The 18,197-nt window shown below is 39.9% G+C and overlaps 1 protein-coding gene across 1 annotated transcript; it reads right to left on the reverse strand.

The window, feature by feature from the left end:
• Nucleotides 1-8,336: 8,336 nt before the first annotated feature.
• LOC103277686 (interferon kappa) lies at nt 8,337-13,890 on the reverse strand. Its single transcript, XM_062969403.1, has 2 exons — nt 13,326-13,890; nt 8,337-8,389 (listed from the first exon to the last, which is right to left on the reverse strand). The coding sequence occupies exons 1-2, from the start codon at nt 13,888-13,890 to the stop codon at nt 8,337-8,339; spliced, it is 618 nt and encodes a 205-aa protein (XP_062825473.1).
• Between the last annotated feature and the right edge of the window lie 4,307 nt (nt 13,891-18,197).

The following is an 18,197-nucleotide window of genomic DNA, read 5'->3' on the forward strand; positions in this document are numbered from 1 at the left end:
GGACTAGATTTAATAAATAGAGTCCCAGAAGAACTATGGACAGAAGTCCACAACATTGTTCAGGAGGCAACAACAAAGTACGTCCCAAGAAAAAGAAAAAAGAAAACCAAGAAGGCAAGATGGTTGTCTGCTGAGACACTGGAAGTAGCCCAAGAAAGAAGGAAGGCGAAAGGAAACGGCGATAGGAGGAGATATGCCCAATTAAACGCACAATCCCAGAGGCTAGCCAGAAGAGACAAGGAACTATTTTTGAACAAGCAATGCATGGAAGTGGAAGAAGACAACAGAATAGGAAGGACAAGAGACCTCTTCCAGAAAATCAGAAACATTGGAGACAAATTTCAGGCAAAAATGGGCATGATCAAAAACAAAGATGGCAGGGACCTAACAGAAGCTGCTCCTCTTTTTGTTTCTTTCTTGACATTTTAGACGTAGCTCTAATCTGTGAACCGCCCTGAGTCCCCTTTGGGGTTGAGAAGGGTGGTATATAAATACTACAAATAAATAAATACGGTAGAGTGTATCAACGCAAGCCACTTTTAAAAGCCCAACATTCCTCCCATGACATTATTTCTTTTGGACTTGCTTCCCTTATCTCTGAGCCATTTGCTGGCCCTGGTGTTGTAGCTCTAATCTGTGAACCGCCCTGAGTCCCCTTCAGGTTGAGAAGGGAGGTATATAAATACCGCAAATAAATATTTTTTTCTCTACCCTTGCCACCTAGTAAGTTTTCAAGGAAAGGCCAGAACACTATTTTCAGACACCTGAGCTAATCGCTTGCAAAGGCCATTTGAAATTAAGCCAAGATTTTCCAGCCCTGGTATAAAATAACAGCTTTTGGTGTAACCACTATGTATCAGAATAGGAGAACCATGCCTATCCACAACACATGACTGCTGTAGCCAAATGGAATATTCTTAACCATAAACAATTGAACCGCAGCAATATTGGAGCCACTGGTGGGTTTCTCCCATCAGTGAAAAAAATGCCATTTAATAACAATGGGAGAGTCACAATGTCATATGATAAGGAAAGATCAAACATAGTGCAACCGTGGAACAAAAATTTCATGTAACTAAGTCCTTTTATATGTACAATTCTATCTCGATAGTAAATTAAATATGTTTTATTAATTGGCTGGAAACTAGAATGTTATGTTTCCTCATTTGAGAATTGTGTAATAGACATACTTGAGATTGTTCACTTCATGTAAAAATGGTTTGAACTGCTAAAAAACATACTGACTTGGTAATTACATGATGGATTTATAACATTTAATGTATGGATAGGTTAGGCCACGAACTCTAGGTTTTATCTCAGTCAGAATTATTTCTGTGTTTAGGTTTTATAGATGGAGGTGGAAAGTAGGGAAAGGATTTTACAATTCTACCCTGAGCATTTTTAACATTTTCAAAAATTTGTGCAAGTTCATTCCAAATTGCTGCTGAATTTTCCACAGAAGATCTTCGTAATTCAAATTGGATTCCAATTTGCATAAGCTAGCTTCAAAGTGCATTAAACAGTCCATGAGGAAGGGACCCATGACAGTCTGGGATCCAGGATCTCATGCTTTACTCTGCCAGCATACCTCTTATAGTGAGTTCTGACTTTGGCAAAAGGCAGCACCCTGTTGTAACACATCAGAGTGTACTTGCAATTAATATTTGTAGAGTATACCTGGTAACAGTATGAAATGGCAGCCAGTGTTTTGTATCACCTCACAATGAGTGTTTTTTTTCCTAGTATCAATTCACTCTTCAACCAAAAAAAAGGTAAATTAAGTGACTTAATGAGCATGGTTGCAGAAAGTTGGATTACGGAAGCTTTTAAGCAGAGGCTGGATGGCCATCTGTCATGGGTGCTTTGAATGATTTTCCTGCTGCTTGGCAGGGGGTTGGACTGGATGGCCCATGAGGTCTCTTCCAACTCTATGATTCTAATAGCTATACATGATAGGGTCTTGTAGGAGCTGCAGTCCAAAAAAAGTTCCAGGATGTAAACTAAAAACGACAAAAGCAAGAGGGCATATCATACCAGCTTGGAGAAATTGACCCAGCAGGTTGAAGGGGTTTGTGTGTTGAACCATAGGATAGTATCACCATGTGTTGGCTTCAAAAGTACATAACAACAATAGTCACATCAAATGAATGTGATTTTGTGTGTATGTAATAGCAAAATCCATTTAAATGAATGACTTCCACAAAAAAGTGATCATAGAGTTGTGTTGGAAGACTTAGTAAATCCCTAAAAAGGACTATTTTTTTCATATGCAGGCATGTGAAACACGGATATTGGCTCTGCAAGAAGGATGTTCATACTGATATGTGATTTCAGCAATGCAAGAACCATGGGTTCGGGGTCCCAGTGTATCTAGGCTTCAAAGAAGCAAATCAAACATGAATGGGTTGAAGGCAAGGATCAGAGGCTTTATTCACTTTGGTCAAAGGGGGATGTCAGAGAGAATACACTCCCAAATCAGACATGAAGCTATGGATACATACTAGGGATGTTTCCATAGCCCTGTTGGTAATTGTTTTTCGTTTGTAATTCGTTAGATTCATACAGACGAAGTAATATTTATAAACACAAGAGGCAGCCATGCAAAAACTTAAGATTCAAAACTGACCTATGATTTTTGAATGTGTTACGTCAGCCTTGTAAATAGCTCCAGCACTCCATCAAGGGCACCTCTTCTCCCCCAGAAGAACTGAGTTTGATTCCCCCAAGGAGGATGGTGAGCCCTGAGGAGGATGGTGAGGCTGGGGTGGGGGAAGACGCCTGGAGGAGGGGAGGGAGGGAGTCTGCCTAGAAGTCTAGGCAAGGAAGAAGCCCAGAGAGAGAGGCAGAGACCACACATTGAGGCTTTAACGTGGGAAGCAAGCAGAATTCTGGGAAATATAGTTGAATTCTCTAGTGCTGTTGATCTGGAGGAGATGCAACACTCCGTTTGAAACTACTCCAACTTGGAGAGGGAAAACTCAAGCGCTTTAACATGGGAAGTGAGCAAAATTCTTGGAAATTTAGTTTAGGGTGGGGCCTTTTGAATTATCTGCCACCAGAGTCCTCACCTTCCCAAACTTCATTTCCCAGAATTCTGCTTACTGCCTTGTGCCACCTCCATATTCATTCTCTAAAGGGGTTTTGAAATAAAAGATGATGATTGTTAGGAGTTGAAACAACACTGAAGTAGGGAAAGTTGAGAAGCAGTAACTCTAAAGTTTACCTAATAGGGTTCCTATTGTTATTTCAAAGCTGGATGGGCATCTGTTGGGGGTGCTTTGGCTGCTTTTCCTGCCTGGTAGAATAAAGGGGGTTGGACTCCTCACCCCTTGCGCAATTACTTAATTAAAAGTAATGAAGGATTTGTTACTTCATTATAGTTACAATATAGACCCCTAACAATATTTTAGAAACACTTTATAAACAATTCTCCGTGCTCCCCTAATTTAGTAATGAGTACTAAAACATTTTTTCATTGATTGCACAGGCATATATAGAGACTTGACAGCTATTCAAAGAATTTAAGAATAGACTTTTGCTGCTCTGGACACTGATTGGTTCAAGTTAATGATCTATGTGATGATTGTTGGAAGTGTGCAATCCATTGCTGCAACTGATTCGTTTCCTTGTCTGGTGGGAATTTAATAAACTATTATCACTTGGTTTGAAACTTGTGGCTATTTTCTGCGTCCGCCTTCTTTGGGTATATGAGGGATGGAATGTGGTTCGGAGTTGGTAGTTTTCAATGGGCTTAGTCCTCTCAGCCTGGATTTCACAATGGCTGAGGAGACAATGGATGCTGAAACACTTTGATGGGTTCCCAAACAGAAACAAAGTCAGGGAGTTGAGTGACTTAGTGGCCTTTCAGGTTGGCCGGGGATTAATTCATAGTTGGGCTTATTGTTTATTGTTGTAGGTTTCACCTACCTGCTTATTAAAAAGGAATGGTCACTAGGTGATTGTGCCAACTGCCCAGAGGAATAATAAGAGCAGTCCTGTGTTCCCCTCAAGGTCCCATTCCACACAGCTGTATAAAATCCACATTGAACTGGATCATATGACAGTATAGACTCAGGTAACCCAGTTCAAAGATATTGTAGATTATCTGCCTTGATATTCTGGGTTATATGGCTGTGTGGAAGGGTCCAAGGAGAGCTTTTGCAACTGTGCAACTGTGTCTCTGAGGGGGAAGTTGTTTCTGGATGTCAGCCACATTGTTTCTATGGAAAGGGCCATCCTTTGGTGTCAATCAGTGGGGACTTTTAGTGGTACTATTCCTGGCCACAGGCTTTGAGGTTCTGAATTTCAATAACAATACTTTGTGTGTTCATATATCTGTATAGATATAGATACCTCAATATTCATCCTTGACACTTTTGAAATCATAAGCAACAAACTTTGCTTAAGCCATGGCCCTTTATAGTGTACTTTGTAAATGGTTGTAAAATTCGCAGAGAAGGTAAACATAGGGACAAAATTAGATAAGATCTAACAAGATTAAAAAGATTAAAGAACCAAGTCAGAATCAAATGACTTTACAAACATTCCTAAGTCAGAGGAAATATATGGAGCTCTCTGATCAATAAAAAATGAGTCATTAACAGAGGATAACAAAGGAAGCCAATTTTGCCATATCTGCTAATGTCCTGGCGATTAGCAGAATAAATATGCACCACTCACCCTAGGAGCTATTTTAAAGACTACTTCTATTCTAAAGCTACCCCAGCCTACAGACTCAAAACACAATTGCACAACTTTCCATCATCCCTCAGCGGTGACTATGTGGCCCGAGCTGAAATAAAGTATTTTCCAACAACAACTAAAAAGCCACATATTTTCCCCTTCTGTGGGATGGTGAGTCTACTCTAGGCTTTACTCTGAACATTGGAAGAAAATTTTCAACCCTTTCAATGGCTTATGTAAAGTTCAGTCCAAAACCCTAGGCATGGGATGTAGATTAATAATCAGTGGTCAGAAAGAGCATATAGTTAATGATTTGGGCAGGGAGTAGTGGTGATTCAGCTCTCAAAAAGGGCCAACTGCCATTGGAAATGAGCATTAGCTTCCACTAATCCTGTTATACATGTGTTAATATGATCAATCTATATATCTATATCTATTCACATAATAAAAGTTAAAATCTGTATGTGTGTATGTGGCACGGGCATCTATTTACGCAGACAGGCTCCTGCCTCTAGAAACAGCTACAACTCCCACTGCAAAGAAGCCACCAGTGCCTTCCCTCCAAGGAACATTGCAGGTTATAGCGGGCGCCATGAACACATCCAAGAGTCTTGCCAATGTCCTCCACAAACACCATCCTGCCCAACACCCAAGTGAAGGCTTTCATATGGGGAAAATTTCATCCTAGACTTGATGTGTTTCCTCCACCAAAGACACTTCTCAGGGTTCCTTTCTCTCTCCATTGGTGTGTAATTTCATGACCCCACCCACTGCCTCTCCCTTAACACTTTCCTAACCTTTCCTATGCCACACAACAAACAGAGTGGAATTGATCAGCACCTGAACAACTACACATACTGGAGGGGTTTGGGGGACTGATTCAACATGATGGAAGTTGTAGTTCACTCTGCATCAAGACACAGCACTGTGACTCTGACCAACAATGGACCCAGGCCACATTTGGCACACTAGAACCCCCATGAGTGACAGAACATACTGGAAGGATTTGGGGGGAACTAGTTTTCATTTCTAGGAATTGTAGTTCACTTACATCTGGAGACTCTGTAACCACCACTGACAATAGACTGGGACCAAACCTGGCAAACACAACCCCATGACCAATGAACCTACTGGAGGGAATTGAGGGGGACAGATTCACCACAGTAGGAGTTGTAGTTTACCCTGCAGCCAGAGAGCACACTGAGCCCCACCAATGATGCACCTAGAGAGCACACACTAGCCCAACATAACAAACTTTAAGTACTGAGGGAGTTTCTCTGGATTAATCTGGCATGATGTGAGTTGTGGTTCACCCACAACCTTATACATTTTGAACAATTAAAAATTTGACTTTTTCAAATAACTCGCGCAATGCCGAGGACCCAAGCTACTACATAATAAAAGTGAAAAATGTGTGTGTGTATGTGGAGGAGGTGTCCACTTATGCAGACTGCCTCCCACCTCCACAAACAGGCTATAGTTCCCACTGAGCAGGAGACACCAATGGCCTTCCCTCCACTGACATGCAGGTTATAGTGAGTGCCATGAACACGTAGCCCAAACCCTGCCAGCATCCTCCACAAACACTATTATTCCTCCCACCCAAGTGAAGGCTTTCATGCAGAGCCGGCCCTAGGTATTTTTCAAGTGTAGGCGAACAGAATTTTGGTGCCCCCCCCCCAACCAATCACTGAAAAATAAAAGCGTTGGATAAGCGAAAATGTTGGATAATAAGGAACGATAAAGGAAAAGCCTATAAAACATCAAATTACATTATGATTTTACAAATCAGTGACAGCTAACTCCTCCCAAAAAAATATTCTCCCAGGCAAGAAGAAGCCAGGCCTTGAAGCCACAGGGCCATTAAATGCTAATCAAGGTGATTAATTACAACATTCACACCTGCTTCAAAGAAAAGTTCTTTCTCCCACCCTGGGCCTTCTACAGATATATAAACCCCACATACCTAGCTTCCAAGTTCCTACAGACCTCACAATCTCTGAAGGCCCCAAAGGTGGGCTCGCGTGGTGCGAAGGTGGGTCCGCGCCGGCCGGAAGGCCCAGCACGGGCACTGGGAGGCCCAGCGCGGCTGCCGGAAGGCCCGAAAGAGAAGGAGGTGGAGAGTGGTGCCCTCCTCCCAGGACGATGGCGCCCCCGGGACGATGGCGCCACAGGCAAGTGCCTATTTCACCTTATGGTTGGACCGCCTCTGCTTTCATGCGGGGACAAGTTCCTCTTAGACATGATTTTCTTCCAGAATGGACATCCCAGGGTTCCTTAATTTGCATGACTCCACCCACTGCCTCTCCCTTAACCCTCTCCTACCCTTTCCTATGAGGAATGTATCAGCAACTGAACAAGAGGTTTGGGGAGAATTCACCATGATTTATAGCTGTTATAGTTGACCTACATCCAGAGAGCACTGTGAACCCAATCAACACTGGATCTGGAATACACTTGTCACAGATGGTGGGACTTGCAGTACCTTCACTGATACTGTGACACCCTCCCCCCCACTGACAATGGACTGGGTCCAAACTTGGCATAGAAAAGCCCAACTGAACATACTGCAGGGGTTTAGGGGAATAGGCCTTGATTTTGGGAGCTGTAGTTCACATGCATCCAGAAGGCACTGAACCCAGCCAACATCAGATCTGCACCAAACTTGGCACACAAACCCAACATTGCCAACTGTGCATACAGGTCTGGTTTGGGGGTGATTGACCTCAGATCTGGGAGTTGTAGTTCACCCTTATCCAGAGAGCCCTGAACCCAGCCCATGACAGATCTGGACCAAACTTATGTGATATTACCTAATGTCCCAAACCAAGCAATGCTAATAACCCGGTCACCGCTGGGTCCCCAAGCTAGTATCTAATAAAGAAATGTAATCAATCGGAAAGCTCAGTGAAACAGATCACAGAGGGAAATTGTGACAAACAAACCAAGTTCAACAGAAGCTGGTTGTGAATAATCCAGTATCTGTTGGGATTTGGTTTTAAGACACACTGTAGATCCCCAAATATATGGATTCTCAAGTCCCATTATATAAAGTGGCAGAATCAAGTTTTGCTTTTTGGAATTAAAAAAATATTTTCAAGCTGTGGATGGTTAAAACTATGGATACAGAATCTTTGGATATAGAAGGCTGACAGTATACAGGCTGCTTCTGTATGTCTTCATTTTCTATTAACATGTTCTTGTTGTTTCATCACATTCCTTCCTCTTATTTTAAGTCTTTTGAAAAATAACCGCAGCTGTCTGTCCTGCAGCTCTGAGAAGAGTCAGTTTCTGTTTTGATCTATCGCTTTCCTGTGGAAAAGATGTAATGAGAAAACTACTGAGAAAAGAGCAAAACAGAAAAAGAAATCAATGAAATGGAAATGGAGAAAGATACGTTTTCTTTAATCATATGTCCATAGAAATAAAATCCAATAACCCTAACACTCTTTCAACACATGTGTTCAATTGCTTGCCTAAACAATTTTAATGTCTTGGATTTGCAAGCATCCTGCATCAACTAAAAAGTAAAACATATTTCCCTCAATCATGTAAAATAATTAGGGACTCTTGAAGCCTAAAGCTAAATATCTCAAGCTTTTTTAAATGTTAAGAACTGCACATACTGAAATATAGAATTAACTAAGCTTAAATCATGCAATCAAATTTTGAATGGCTGCAGTTTGATACTGAGCAAAGTAAGTACCTGTGAAAGATTAAGGAAAATATTAGCAGCAGGAATACTCTTTATGTAGTGTCTATTGTAAGCTGTTATTTGCCTCATCTCAGTTTTTACCCCAAAATCTATTACTTCTATTCAAAGATTTTGAGACAACAGGGGTATGCCAATTCTGCAGGCAAATCCAGCCCTGAAAGTATTGTGTGTAGTCTCCCCTCTGCATACCAGTTTCAAAACTAAGGATAACTTTAGAGGGAAAAGTATACAAGCCCTTCTATAGAGAGAAAATTGACAGAATAATCTCTACAACATTAAGGTAATATCATGACAGATAGGGAAAGGTTTCCTTCTACTGACCAAAGAAAGAACTGCAACGTTAAGGAAAGAAGTGGAAAATGAAAATGGCCAAATACTTTCATCACAAAATTTAGTGGTGGCCAGCCTGTGTTCTTGCAAGCATTATGGAACTGCAAATAATTCTCCATAGGGCTAACAGAACTGATTGATAGATTTATTTATTTATTTATTGGATTCATTTTTATTTATTGCATTAAAAGTGAACCAAGTGTACAATGGTAATGTATTTAAAAACATAAACAAATTTAAAAATTAGGCATTATACTAAATGTCCTTTGACCAATAGTTGGCCACTTGGAGTGCCTCTGGTGTTGCTCTAAGAAGGTCCTCCATTGGGCATGTGGCAGGGCTCAGGCTGCATTGTAATAGGTGGACAGTGGTTTGCTGTTTTCCACACTCGCATGTCATGGGCTCCACTTTCTAGCCCCATTCTTTTTTTATATATATAATTTTTATTAAGAAATTTTTTAAAGTAAAACAATAAAACCATGGGTATGGATAAGATCATAATAGGAAGAGGGTAAGGGAGAGAAGAAAAGAAAAGAGAGGGGAAAAAGAAAGAGGGAAGAAAGGAAAAGAGGGGGAAATTGTCTTCCGTTCTTCTTCCTTCTGTTCAAGTCTCTTAATTCTTTTTAAATTACATAGTCTTTCTTTCCCTTTTGTTCATTTTCTTTAAATTTTCCCTTTCATCTTCTTATATTTGGTAGTTCATCTTGATGTAGTCTTCAAATGGTGACCAATCAGTCATTTTTACATCCCTACCGGTATTCTTTTTAGTAGAAATGTTAGTCGGTCGATATCCGTTACCTCCATTACTTTATTTAGCCAAAGTTACTTATCTGGTGTATCTTCTAGTTTCCACATTTTTGCAAAAACCATTCTTGCTGTTGTCGTAAAATAGATAAATAGTTTTTCTTTGTTAAAGTCTACAAAAGATTCTGTCTCGAACATTCGCAGTAAATACATTTCCGGTTTCATTGTGTAGTTCATTTTAATATTTTTTGGCATTCTTTATGAATCATTTTCCAAAAGCCCATTGTCTTTTCACAGGACCACCACATGTGGTAGTATGTACCTTCTTTTGTCTTACATTTCCAACATCTATTGTCTGCCTTTTTATACACCAATCCTTTGGGGTCATGCACCAACGATGGAGCATTTTTAGTCAATTCTTTAGTTCTATGGCGTAGATAAACCTCAATCTTCTTGACCAAATCTCTTCCCATGCTTTCACCAGTATTGGTCTTCCAATATTTCTTGCCTACTTTATCATTGAATTTTTTATTTCTTCTGTTTCAGTGGCCCCTCCGAGCAATTTGTTATAGATTTTTGTTATTAGTTTCTTTTTTGTTTGTAAAATAATGCCCCAAAAATCCTCGTTATCACTAAAGCCCAATTTCCTGTCTGAATTATAATGTTCTTTAATTTGTAGACCCATTTCTTAAGATTGGCTCTGCATCTCGTGGTGCCAGACCACCGTTTGTTCAGCGCCTTCCAAGTTGTCCAGTCTTCTATGTGCCCAGGTGTGAGTCTCTCATTCGGTATCAGCCATGGCTTGAGGTTCCGGGTTTTAGCTTGCCACTTTTGTACTCTCACTTGCTGAGGTATTCCTTCTCATATCTCTTCTTCGTTTAAGGTGTTATCGTGCTGGTTAATATCCGAACAGGGGATGGGCCGGAGATGTCACTGCCTTGGTTCTTTCAGTATTGGCTGCTACTTCCCGGAGGATGTCAGGTGGTGCAATACCTGCTAAACAGTATAATTTCTCCAGCGGTGTAGGGTGTAGACATCCTGCAATAATGTGGCATGTTTCATTAAGAGCCACATCCACTGTTTTCATGCAGTGAGATGTGTTCTATACCAGGCATGCATACTCAGCATCAGAGTAGCAAAGCACAAAGACAAATGTCTTCACTGTGTCTGGTTGTGATCCCCAGGTTGTGCCAGTCAGCTTTCGTATAATATTGTTTCTAGCACCCACTTTAAGCAGTGCTTCTTGTAGGTCAGAGCATGATCCAGGGTAATATTTTGGTGTGCTGCAATGCTCCAGTGGGATTCCCTCCCTGGTAATCTGAGGGTTGATGGATTAATTAATTGATTGAATTTGTATCCCACTTTCCTCTTGAGATGGAATCCAAGTTGGTTTAGAAGATTAAGCAAAAACATTGATTTACAAAAGAGAATTAAATAACCATACTACAGTAGAGTCTCACTTATCCAACACTCGCTTATCCAATGTTCTGGATTATCCAACGCATTTTTGTAGTCAATGTTTTCAATATATCATGATATTTTGATGCTAAATTCATAAATACCGTAATTACTACATAGCATTACTGCGTATTGAACTACTTTTTCTGCCAAATTTGTTGTCTAACATGATGTTTTGGTGCTTCATTTGTAAAATCATAACCTAATTTGATGTTTAATAGGCTTTTCCTTAATGCCTCCTTATTATCCAACTTATTTGCTTATCCAACGTTCTGCTGGCCCGTTTATGTTGGATAAGTGAGACTCTACTGTATTTAAAAACATTAAAGGTCAAAACCCGAACTTTGAATTCTGCCCAGAAATGGAGTGGTAGCTGCTGAAGCTCTTTCAACAAAAAAAGACATGGGATTCCTGTAACCAGCCCCATTTAACATCCTGAACACATCATTTTGGACATGTTGAAGTTTCTGATCATTTTTCCAAAAGCAGATCCACACAGAGTATTTTGCAGATGTCCAAAATGGGATGTAATCAAGGTATGTGTCTCCTTAGTTAGATCTGATATCACAAGGAACACTAGTGAGCAGCTGGCGTACTAGTTTTAACTGAGCAAACAACTCGTAGCTATAGTCAAATCTGGAGACCTAGGTTCAGATCCGAGTCCTGGAGTATCTCCATGCTATGAACCTATTTCAAGGGGAGTGCAGCCTCACCCAGCACAGGCTGAATCCCTATTTCCTGGTCTGCCTTCTGCCTGACCCAGGAGCACCTCTGTTTTCAGGATGGCCAGGGAAGGAAACTATTTCTAGAGGCATAATTTCAGGAACTGAATTCAGTCGAAGTATTCTTTTCCAATGATTATTTCATTCATTTGTTTCTGTTGTATTATTTCTCGTTGTATTTACACTTAGAATTAGCAACCCTCTATTAAATAATTTGCCTTATCAACCATTTCAACCACAAGGTCTAAAATGATTGTCATATTTTACTGAGACTTGTGTAAGTTATAAATAGAAAATCTTTCTCTCTGTATCTTTCATTAGAGGGGTTGATCAATTTTGAGAAAATATTGCCTGAAACACAGCAGAAAATCTCTCCTTTTGAAGTATCTTCTCAATACTAAATCAGAGTAGTTGGGGAGTATGGACACCTGTGAGGTGTGAAGATATTATCTTCCATATATGACATTCAGCAAATTGCCATGTTGTAGAATTGCTCCCCCTGTTCATTACGGACAAGCAATAATGTGATGCAAATTCTATTGAATCTTCTATAAATGTCAGGGGCATGGTTCATTTCTTTTTGCTCCTCAGAAAGTCTAAGTTGTCTTGGTAGTTTTTCATATGACTTAGTTCAAAATTGGTTACAACACTAAGATGCCCTGAGTCCTTTTGGGGAGAGAGGGTGGGTTAAAAATAAAGTTTATTATTAATGTTATTATAATTGTTATCATTGGACAAATATGGGCTGTAACCAGTCGTGGTCAGGCTAATCTTTTCTGAAACGCAAATCTGGAAGGTTGACTGTCATTGGAAACACTCATTTGACTCTGTGAAGTATCCCTTTGTCATCTTCAGTTTGAAGTAAAACTCAGAATTCCCACCAGTCTCCCCTCTCTCTCTGTATAGAACTTTGAGGAGAGTTTCCAATTATTTAAATATCCAAAAATAAATGAAATCTACCCATTGATTTTGGAGTTGCAAGAGGTTTTTTTTAATGAAAATATATAATAAATACTTTTTATTAAATGCTCATTGTAAATAAATAACAATAAATATAAGCAATAAATAAACATAAAATATCAAATTGAATAGCAACATGAATACACATTTCAGTGCCCAAGATAAGAACAATGTATTTAAGGTAGAGCATTATTATCAGAAGTGGAGAGAAAATATAAAATGTATTTGTATAATTCACTTAATTTTGAAATAATCTGTCCTGATACAAAATAGATTGTCCTCAAAATTTAGCAAACATTTTGTTATGCCTTTCTTTAAGACTTTCCCTTTTTGGCCTTTTCTCTGTGCAGCATTAGATCAAGAGTTGGGAAAAGCATTTAGGAACAGATGAACATGGAAGAAGAGCTCCCCTTTTTTTCTGGAATGATCTCATTGAAGGAATTTGATGAAACCTGAATCCTTTGGACGCTTGCTTGAACTTGACATTTCACTCATCTGTTTCTGTTGCATCAATGATCATAAGTTAAGCTGTAAAGACAAAGAAAAGTGACTAGATTACTGTATACATTTTAAAACAGGTTATCTTTTAATGTTCAAAACAGTGAAAATTTTGTAGCACAAAGATTGAGATTTTAAAAATAACTGCCATGTTTGTTTCTGAACTATAAGGTATATAATGAATTATATATGTATGGGAATCTGTTCCTACATACCTTCATTTCGGATCATTGGGATGAGATTTTCAATCCAGAGAAAACATTGCTTGACTTGGATTTGGATAATCTCCCAGGCACACCGGTTGTACTCTTTCTCTTTCAGAAAGTCATTCAGGCTTCGGAAGTATCTTTTCACTCTCAGCCTGGTGAGCTGGATCCTCTGACTCCTTGGAGATGCACTCAGGCAGCTCTTCAGGTTCTCACTCTGCTGATCCAGTCCAGCATGGAAAGCTCTCAAGAAATCCTCATCCCACAACATTTCAGTACAGTTCTGTCTGAAGATGTGACCTGTCTGCTGGAGGACTTCTTGGATGGCCACCTTGGCATTCTCCGCCTCAGAGACATCAAGGTTTGAGGGGAGTTTGTTCTTCAGGGAGAAGCTGAATACATCCTCAATGCATTGTTGGGGAATGGTGGAATTCATCTTGCTGTTGAGAAGTTCCAGGTTGGCCTTGTTGGCTTGCCTTAACCTGGTGAGGAATTGGCCACAATCTTGAGAGAAGACTTCAATGATCAGGACCATGGCCACGACACTATGCAAAAGCCAGCCTTTGGTGACCATGGTGAAGGTGGAAGATGGTGGTATCTTCTAGAGAGCTGAATCTGGAAGATGTGATCTCCTGGAAGATGCTCCCGAGTCTGTTCTGTCTTCCAGCCATGGCATTGTATTTAAACACTAAGGGGCTGATGCTTGCTTTTGTCCCTTTCCATTTAGATTATTTTCAGATCAAGAGGGAAACCACATAGAATAGTTTCCCTTTCTCTTACATATCAGAACAAAAGTTTCATATGTAGAGTAGTGATGGAGGATAAAAAGTTTTTTCTCTTCTTATAAAGAGCTGAGATATTATGATGATGATGATGATGATGATGATGATGATGATGATGATAACAATGTCTCCTTACCTAATGGAATCAAATTTAATTTTCACTGCTAATACAAATCATAATTCCTTGCCAGTACAGTTCTGGTCTTTTCAGTTCACCAAATGTAATTTTTGCAAAAACACTCTTGAAATTTTTTGAGCTTCTGGAAACTGGCCAAAACAGCCATCTTTAGCTGTCCTCCATATGGAACTAGTAGAAGAGACCGCAATGAAGGAGAAATGGCTGGTTTTCAGTGACATGAATTGCAACTACTCACTTGACTCTTGCTCATTGGCAGTTTAATGTATGGACTAGTTATATCAATTTTGATATGTGGCATGTAAATTGATACTTGTTTATGTGCACAAAGAGTAGTTTACACCTTCAGTAGCCTTGATTTGCACAAGTAGGGCTGGAGTTGGTGAACCCTAGAACAGCAGGAACCTTTTGCCTACATAGAACAACTCCAGTTTTTTGCTTTTCCTGTTTGAATCCTCTTTTCATTTCTAAACATAAGAGCCACGGTGGCACAATGGGTTAAACCCTTGTGCCAGCTGAACTGCTGATCTGTCGGTTGCTGGTTGAAATCTGCAAGATGGGGTGAGCTTCCATCTGTCAGCTCCTGCTTTCAGGAACATTAGAGAAGCCTCCCAGAAGGATGGTAACACATCCAGGCATCCCTTGGGCAACGTCTCTGTAGACGGCCAATTCTCTCACACCAGAAGCGACTTGCAGTATGTTCCCAAGTCGACTTGCGGTATGTTCCCAAGTTCCCATCAGTACCTTTCTTAGGTTGAGTAGAGTCAATCATCCAACTTTTCTTATGCAATGGATGAGCATTTTTCCATATGGTAAACTTTGGAAGTGATCTTTCAAGCAGTTGTTCCCCACCCCTAACCCATGAATTTTGATACTTACAAAAGATAGTACTGTATCACTCTTTTCTGACAAAAAACAATTAGGTGAAAGAGTTTTGCAGCCCCTTCAAAGTCACTGCATTTATTTTAGCAGACGCTTTCATGAATTCTAACCCATTCAGGTTATATCTGTGGATGGAATGAGAGTGAGATGAGATACAGGGACCATCAAAGTACTGATTTGATATGAATGTCCTGGAAAATATTTTCAAATAGACAAGTCCACAAGTCCTTTACATTTCAAGAATTGGGGACCAAGTGCCAGAAACAAAATTGCATGAGCTAATTTATTACTATATAGGAAGAATTAGGACAGCTTCTGTTCTTGTTGCCAGAGCATGCTCTGAGCTAAGAGATATCAACATGATTTTGGGGCTCACTAGTACCTTCCTACCTTCAGTTGGCTGGCAATTCTACTGCATGGCATACATAATCACAATAGAATAAGTATTTTCTAATCATCTCAACATGATTTTTCTCTTGCTTCCTCAACTCAGGAACGCATACCCCATCCCTCCTATCCTTATGCTTCTATCCATGCTTCCTCCATTGCACCTAACCATTTCATTGATCAATGTCACTCACAGATCAGATCTAGCAAGGAGTAACCTAAAGAATAGAGAGAAAGGTGATGTCATGCCTTGGAAAGAGGGTCTCTATATCTCATATGAGTAGCCCCCAATGGTGCAGGGAGTTAAACCGCTAAGCTGCTGAACTTGCTGACTGAATGGTCAATGGTTCAAATCGGGGTAGCGGGGTGAGTTCCCACTGGTAGCTTCAGCTTCTGAGACAAGAAGCTTTGGTGAGAAAAGCATTAGTCAGCTAACCCCATACGATATTATCCGGTATTTATTAGGTCCCTATTTTATTATCTATGCATTTTATCTCATCATTGTATTCTTGCATAGATGTTTCAGTTCCTACACCTATGTATACCACAGAATTGTATTTGATGGTTGACTGATATTATCAACTATTATAATACCTTTGTTTTAAATTGTATTTTGTTTTTATCTTGTTATATTGTGAATTGCATGTATGTTGTTTTTATCTGATTATGCTGTCCGGGCTTTGCCCCATGTAAGCCACCCTGAGTCCCCTTGGGGAGATGGTGGCGGGGTATAAATAAAATTTTATTATTATGATTATTATTCTGCCAACCTAGCAGTTTGAAAACATGCAAATGTGAGTAGATCAGTAGGTACCGCTCTGGCAGTAAGGTAACAATGCTTCATGCAGTCATGACGGCCACATAACCTTGGAGGTGTCTATGAACAATGCCGGTTTTCGGCTTAGAAATGGAGATGCGGACATGACTAGACTTAACGTCAGGGGAAAACCTTTACCTTTACCTTATATCTCATATGAATAGTAAGTGTAGTCAAGCCATGTGTTGTGTATTTGACATTGTGGAAGTAAGCAGGTAGAACATGGGTTGACAAAGAGCAGCCCTTCTGATATTGCTGGATTGCAGTTCCCATAAGCCCCTGCTGACACAACCAATGGAAAGGAATCTTGTGAATTCCAGGCCAACTGGACTGAGACACTTTGCTCATTTTTCTCTGAAAATATTTGCCTGTTTTTGAGTTGGGTACATTTATGTCTCACCATTTCCCCTGCTGCTTCTAATTAATTAACAGACAGAAGCTTGCAAAATTCATCTTAAGAAGCTATGTATCCCCAATCCCCTTGTGCAACAAGGTTGGGTGGCATATTTCAATATCATCTTTCTATGTGAAATGATTTAGGAGCACGTGAAGAGGAACAGGAAACACCGGCTGTTTTGCTTTCTAGTAATAAAGCCACAAAGGCAATCAAGTGAAAGCTGAATAAGTGGGTGGTTCCCTCCAATTCACCCGTTTCGCTCAGCTGTTTTCTTTGCATCACCAAGAATCTGTTAAGGAAGGCAAGGAAGAAGAGAAGCAAGGGAAAGTCCCAAGGCATTGTGATATTTTTTTTCCTTTGAAGTCATGATCTCACCATTTGAAGATGAAATCATGATCTCATGTATTATTATTTCTTGTAGCAGATAATGTTCCATTCCTAATAAGATGTCCCTTTGTGCCAAAACTTTTTTCAGTTTCTCTTGTTCAGTCGTTTCCGACTCTTCGTGATCTCATGGACCAGTCCACGGCAGAGCTCCCTGTCGGCCATCGCCGCCCCCAGTTCCTTCAAGATCGAGCATGGGCGAAAATTCCAGAACAATGAACAAAGGCAGTTGTTGGGAGTGAAATTTTCAGCATATAACCCTCTATATGTATCAAAGTTAGTGCATGTGTGACCATAGGAAGAAGAGGGTGAGAACTACAGAAAATAGCTAAGGTCATAAATCATGTGTTTTTACAATTAACTCAATTGAGCATGTGCATTTGTTATCCCAACAATACCACCAATCAGGATCCCAAGGACTGCACTCTATCTACTCTTGTTCTACATGCTTACTTCCATAACAACAGAATATGCAACACATGGCTTGACTATGCTTCTTGGGTTATTTGCTATTCATATGGGATATTGCCCACTTTTTGGGGGTGGCATAATAATGAACATGGTGGTTTTGAAGGGACCAGAAGACCCCCTTTCCCACCCCTCCCTGTCTGGCTTAATACCTAAGACTACAGGGAACTTTGTTTCTGGTGGGGATGCAGTACTGATAGACCTCTCAGATGAAACATAACAGACAGGACATACATATAATTTTACAAAACAAAAAACAAAACTAATAGAACTAGTCCCTACATTAAGTTTCCCATGAGCAAAGGTTGAGTGAGAAAATGCTAATCAAAGTGCCAGCATGAACCAGCCTTTTCTCCCTCCTCTGATTATTCCATATGGAAGCATCTACAGACCTTTGATATTGACTGATCCCAGCAACAGAAGACATTTCAATGGTGTTTGGCTTTTCAAAAAAGTTAAATAAAATTCCTGAAGGAAAGACGAAAGGAATTCTGCTTTATTCTATCAATTACAATTGCATTCCTATTATTATTATTTATTTAAATTCTCTATAACAAGGGGGAAAGCCCAGTTTTCAATCACCATCACCCCTTGTTATTTCACACTTTTGTTCTGATATGTAAGAGAA

The sequence above is a fragment of the Anolis carolinensis genome, chromosome 2, assembly GCF_035594765.1.
Source record: "Anolis carolinensis isolate JA03-04 chromosome 2, rAnoCar3.1.pri, whole genome shotgun sequence".
NCBI classification, from domain to species: Eukaryota; Metazoa; Chordata; class Lepidosauria; order Squamata; family Dactyloidae; genus Anolis; species Anolis carolinensis.

Coding starts and splice junctions, on each gene's coding strand:
- LOC103277686 (XM_062969403.1), bottom strand. CDS start 13,890: ATGGTCACCAAAGGCTGGCTTTTGCATAGTGTCGTGGCCATGGTCCTG. Junction 8,390..13,325: donor CCCAATGATCCGAAATGAAG/GTATGTAGGAAC, acceptor AATCTTTCACAG/GTACTTACTTTGCTCAGTAT.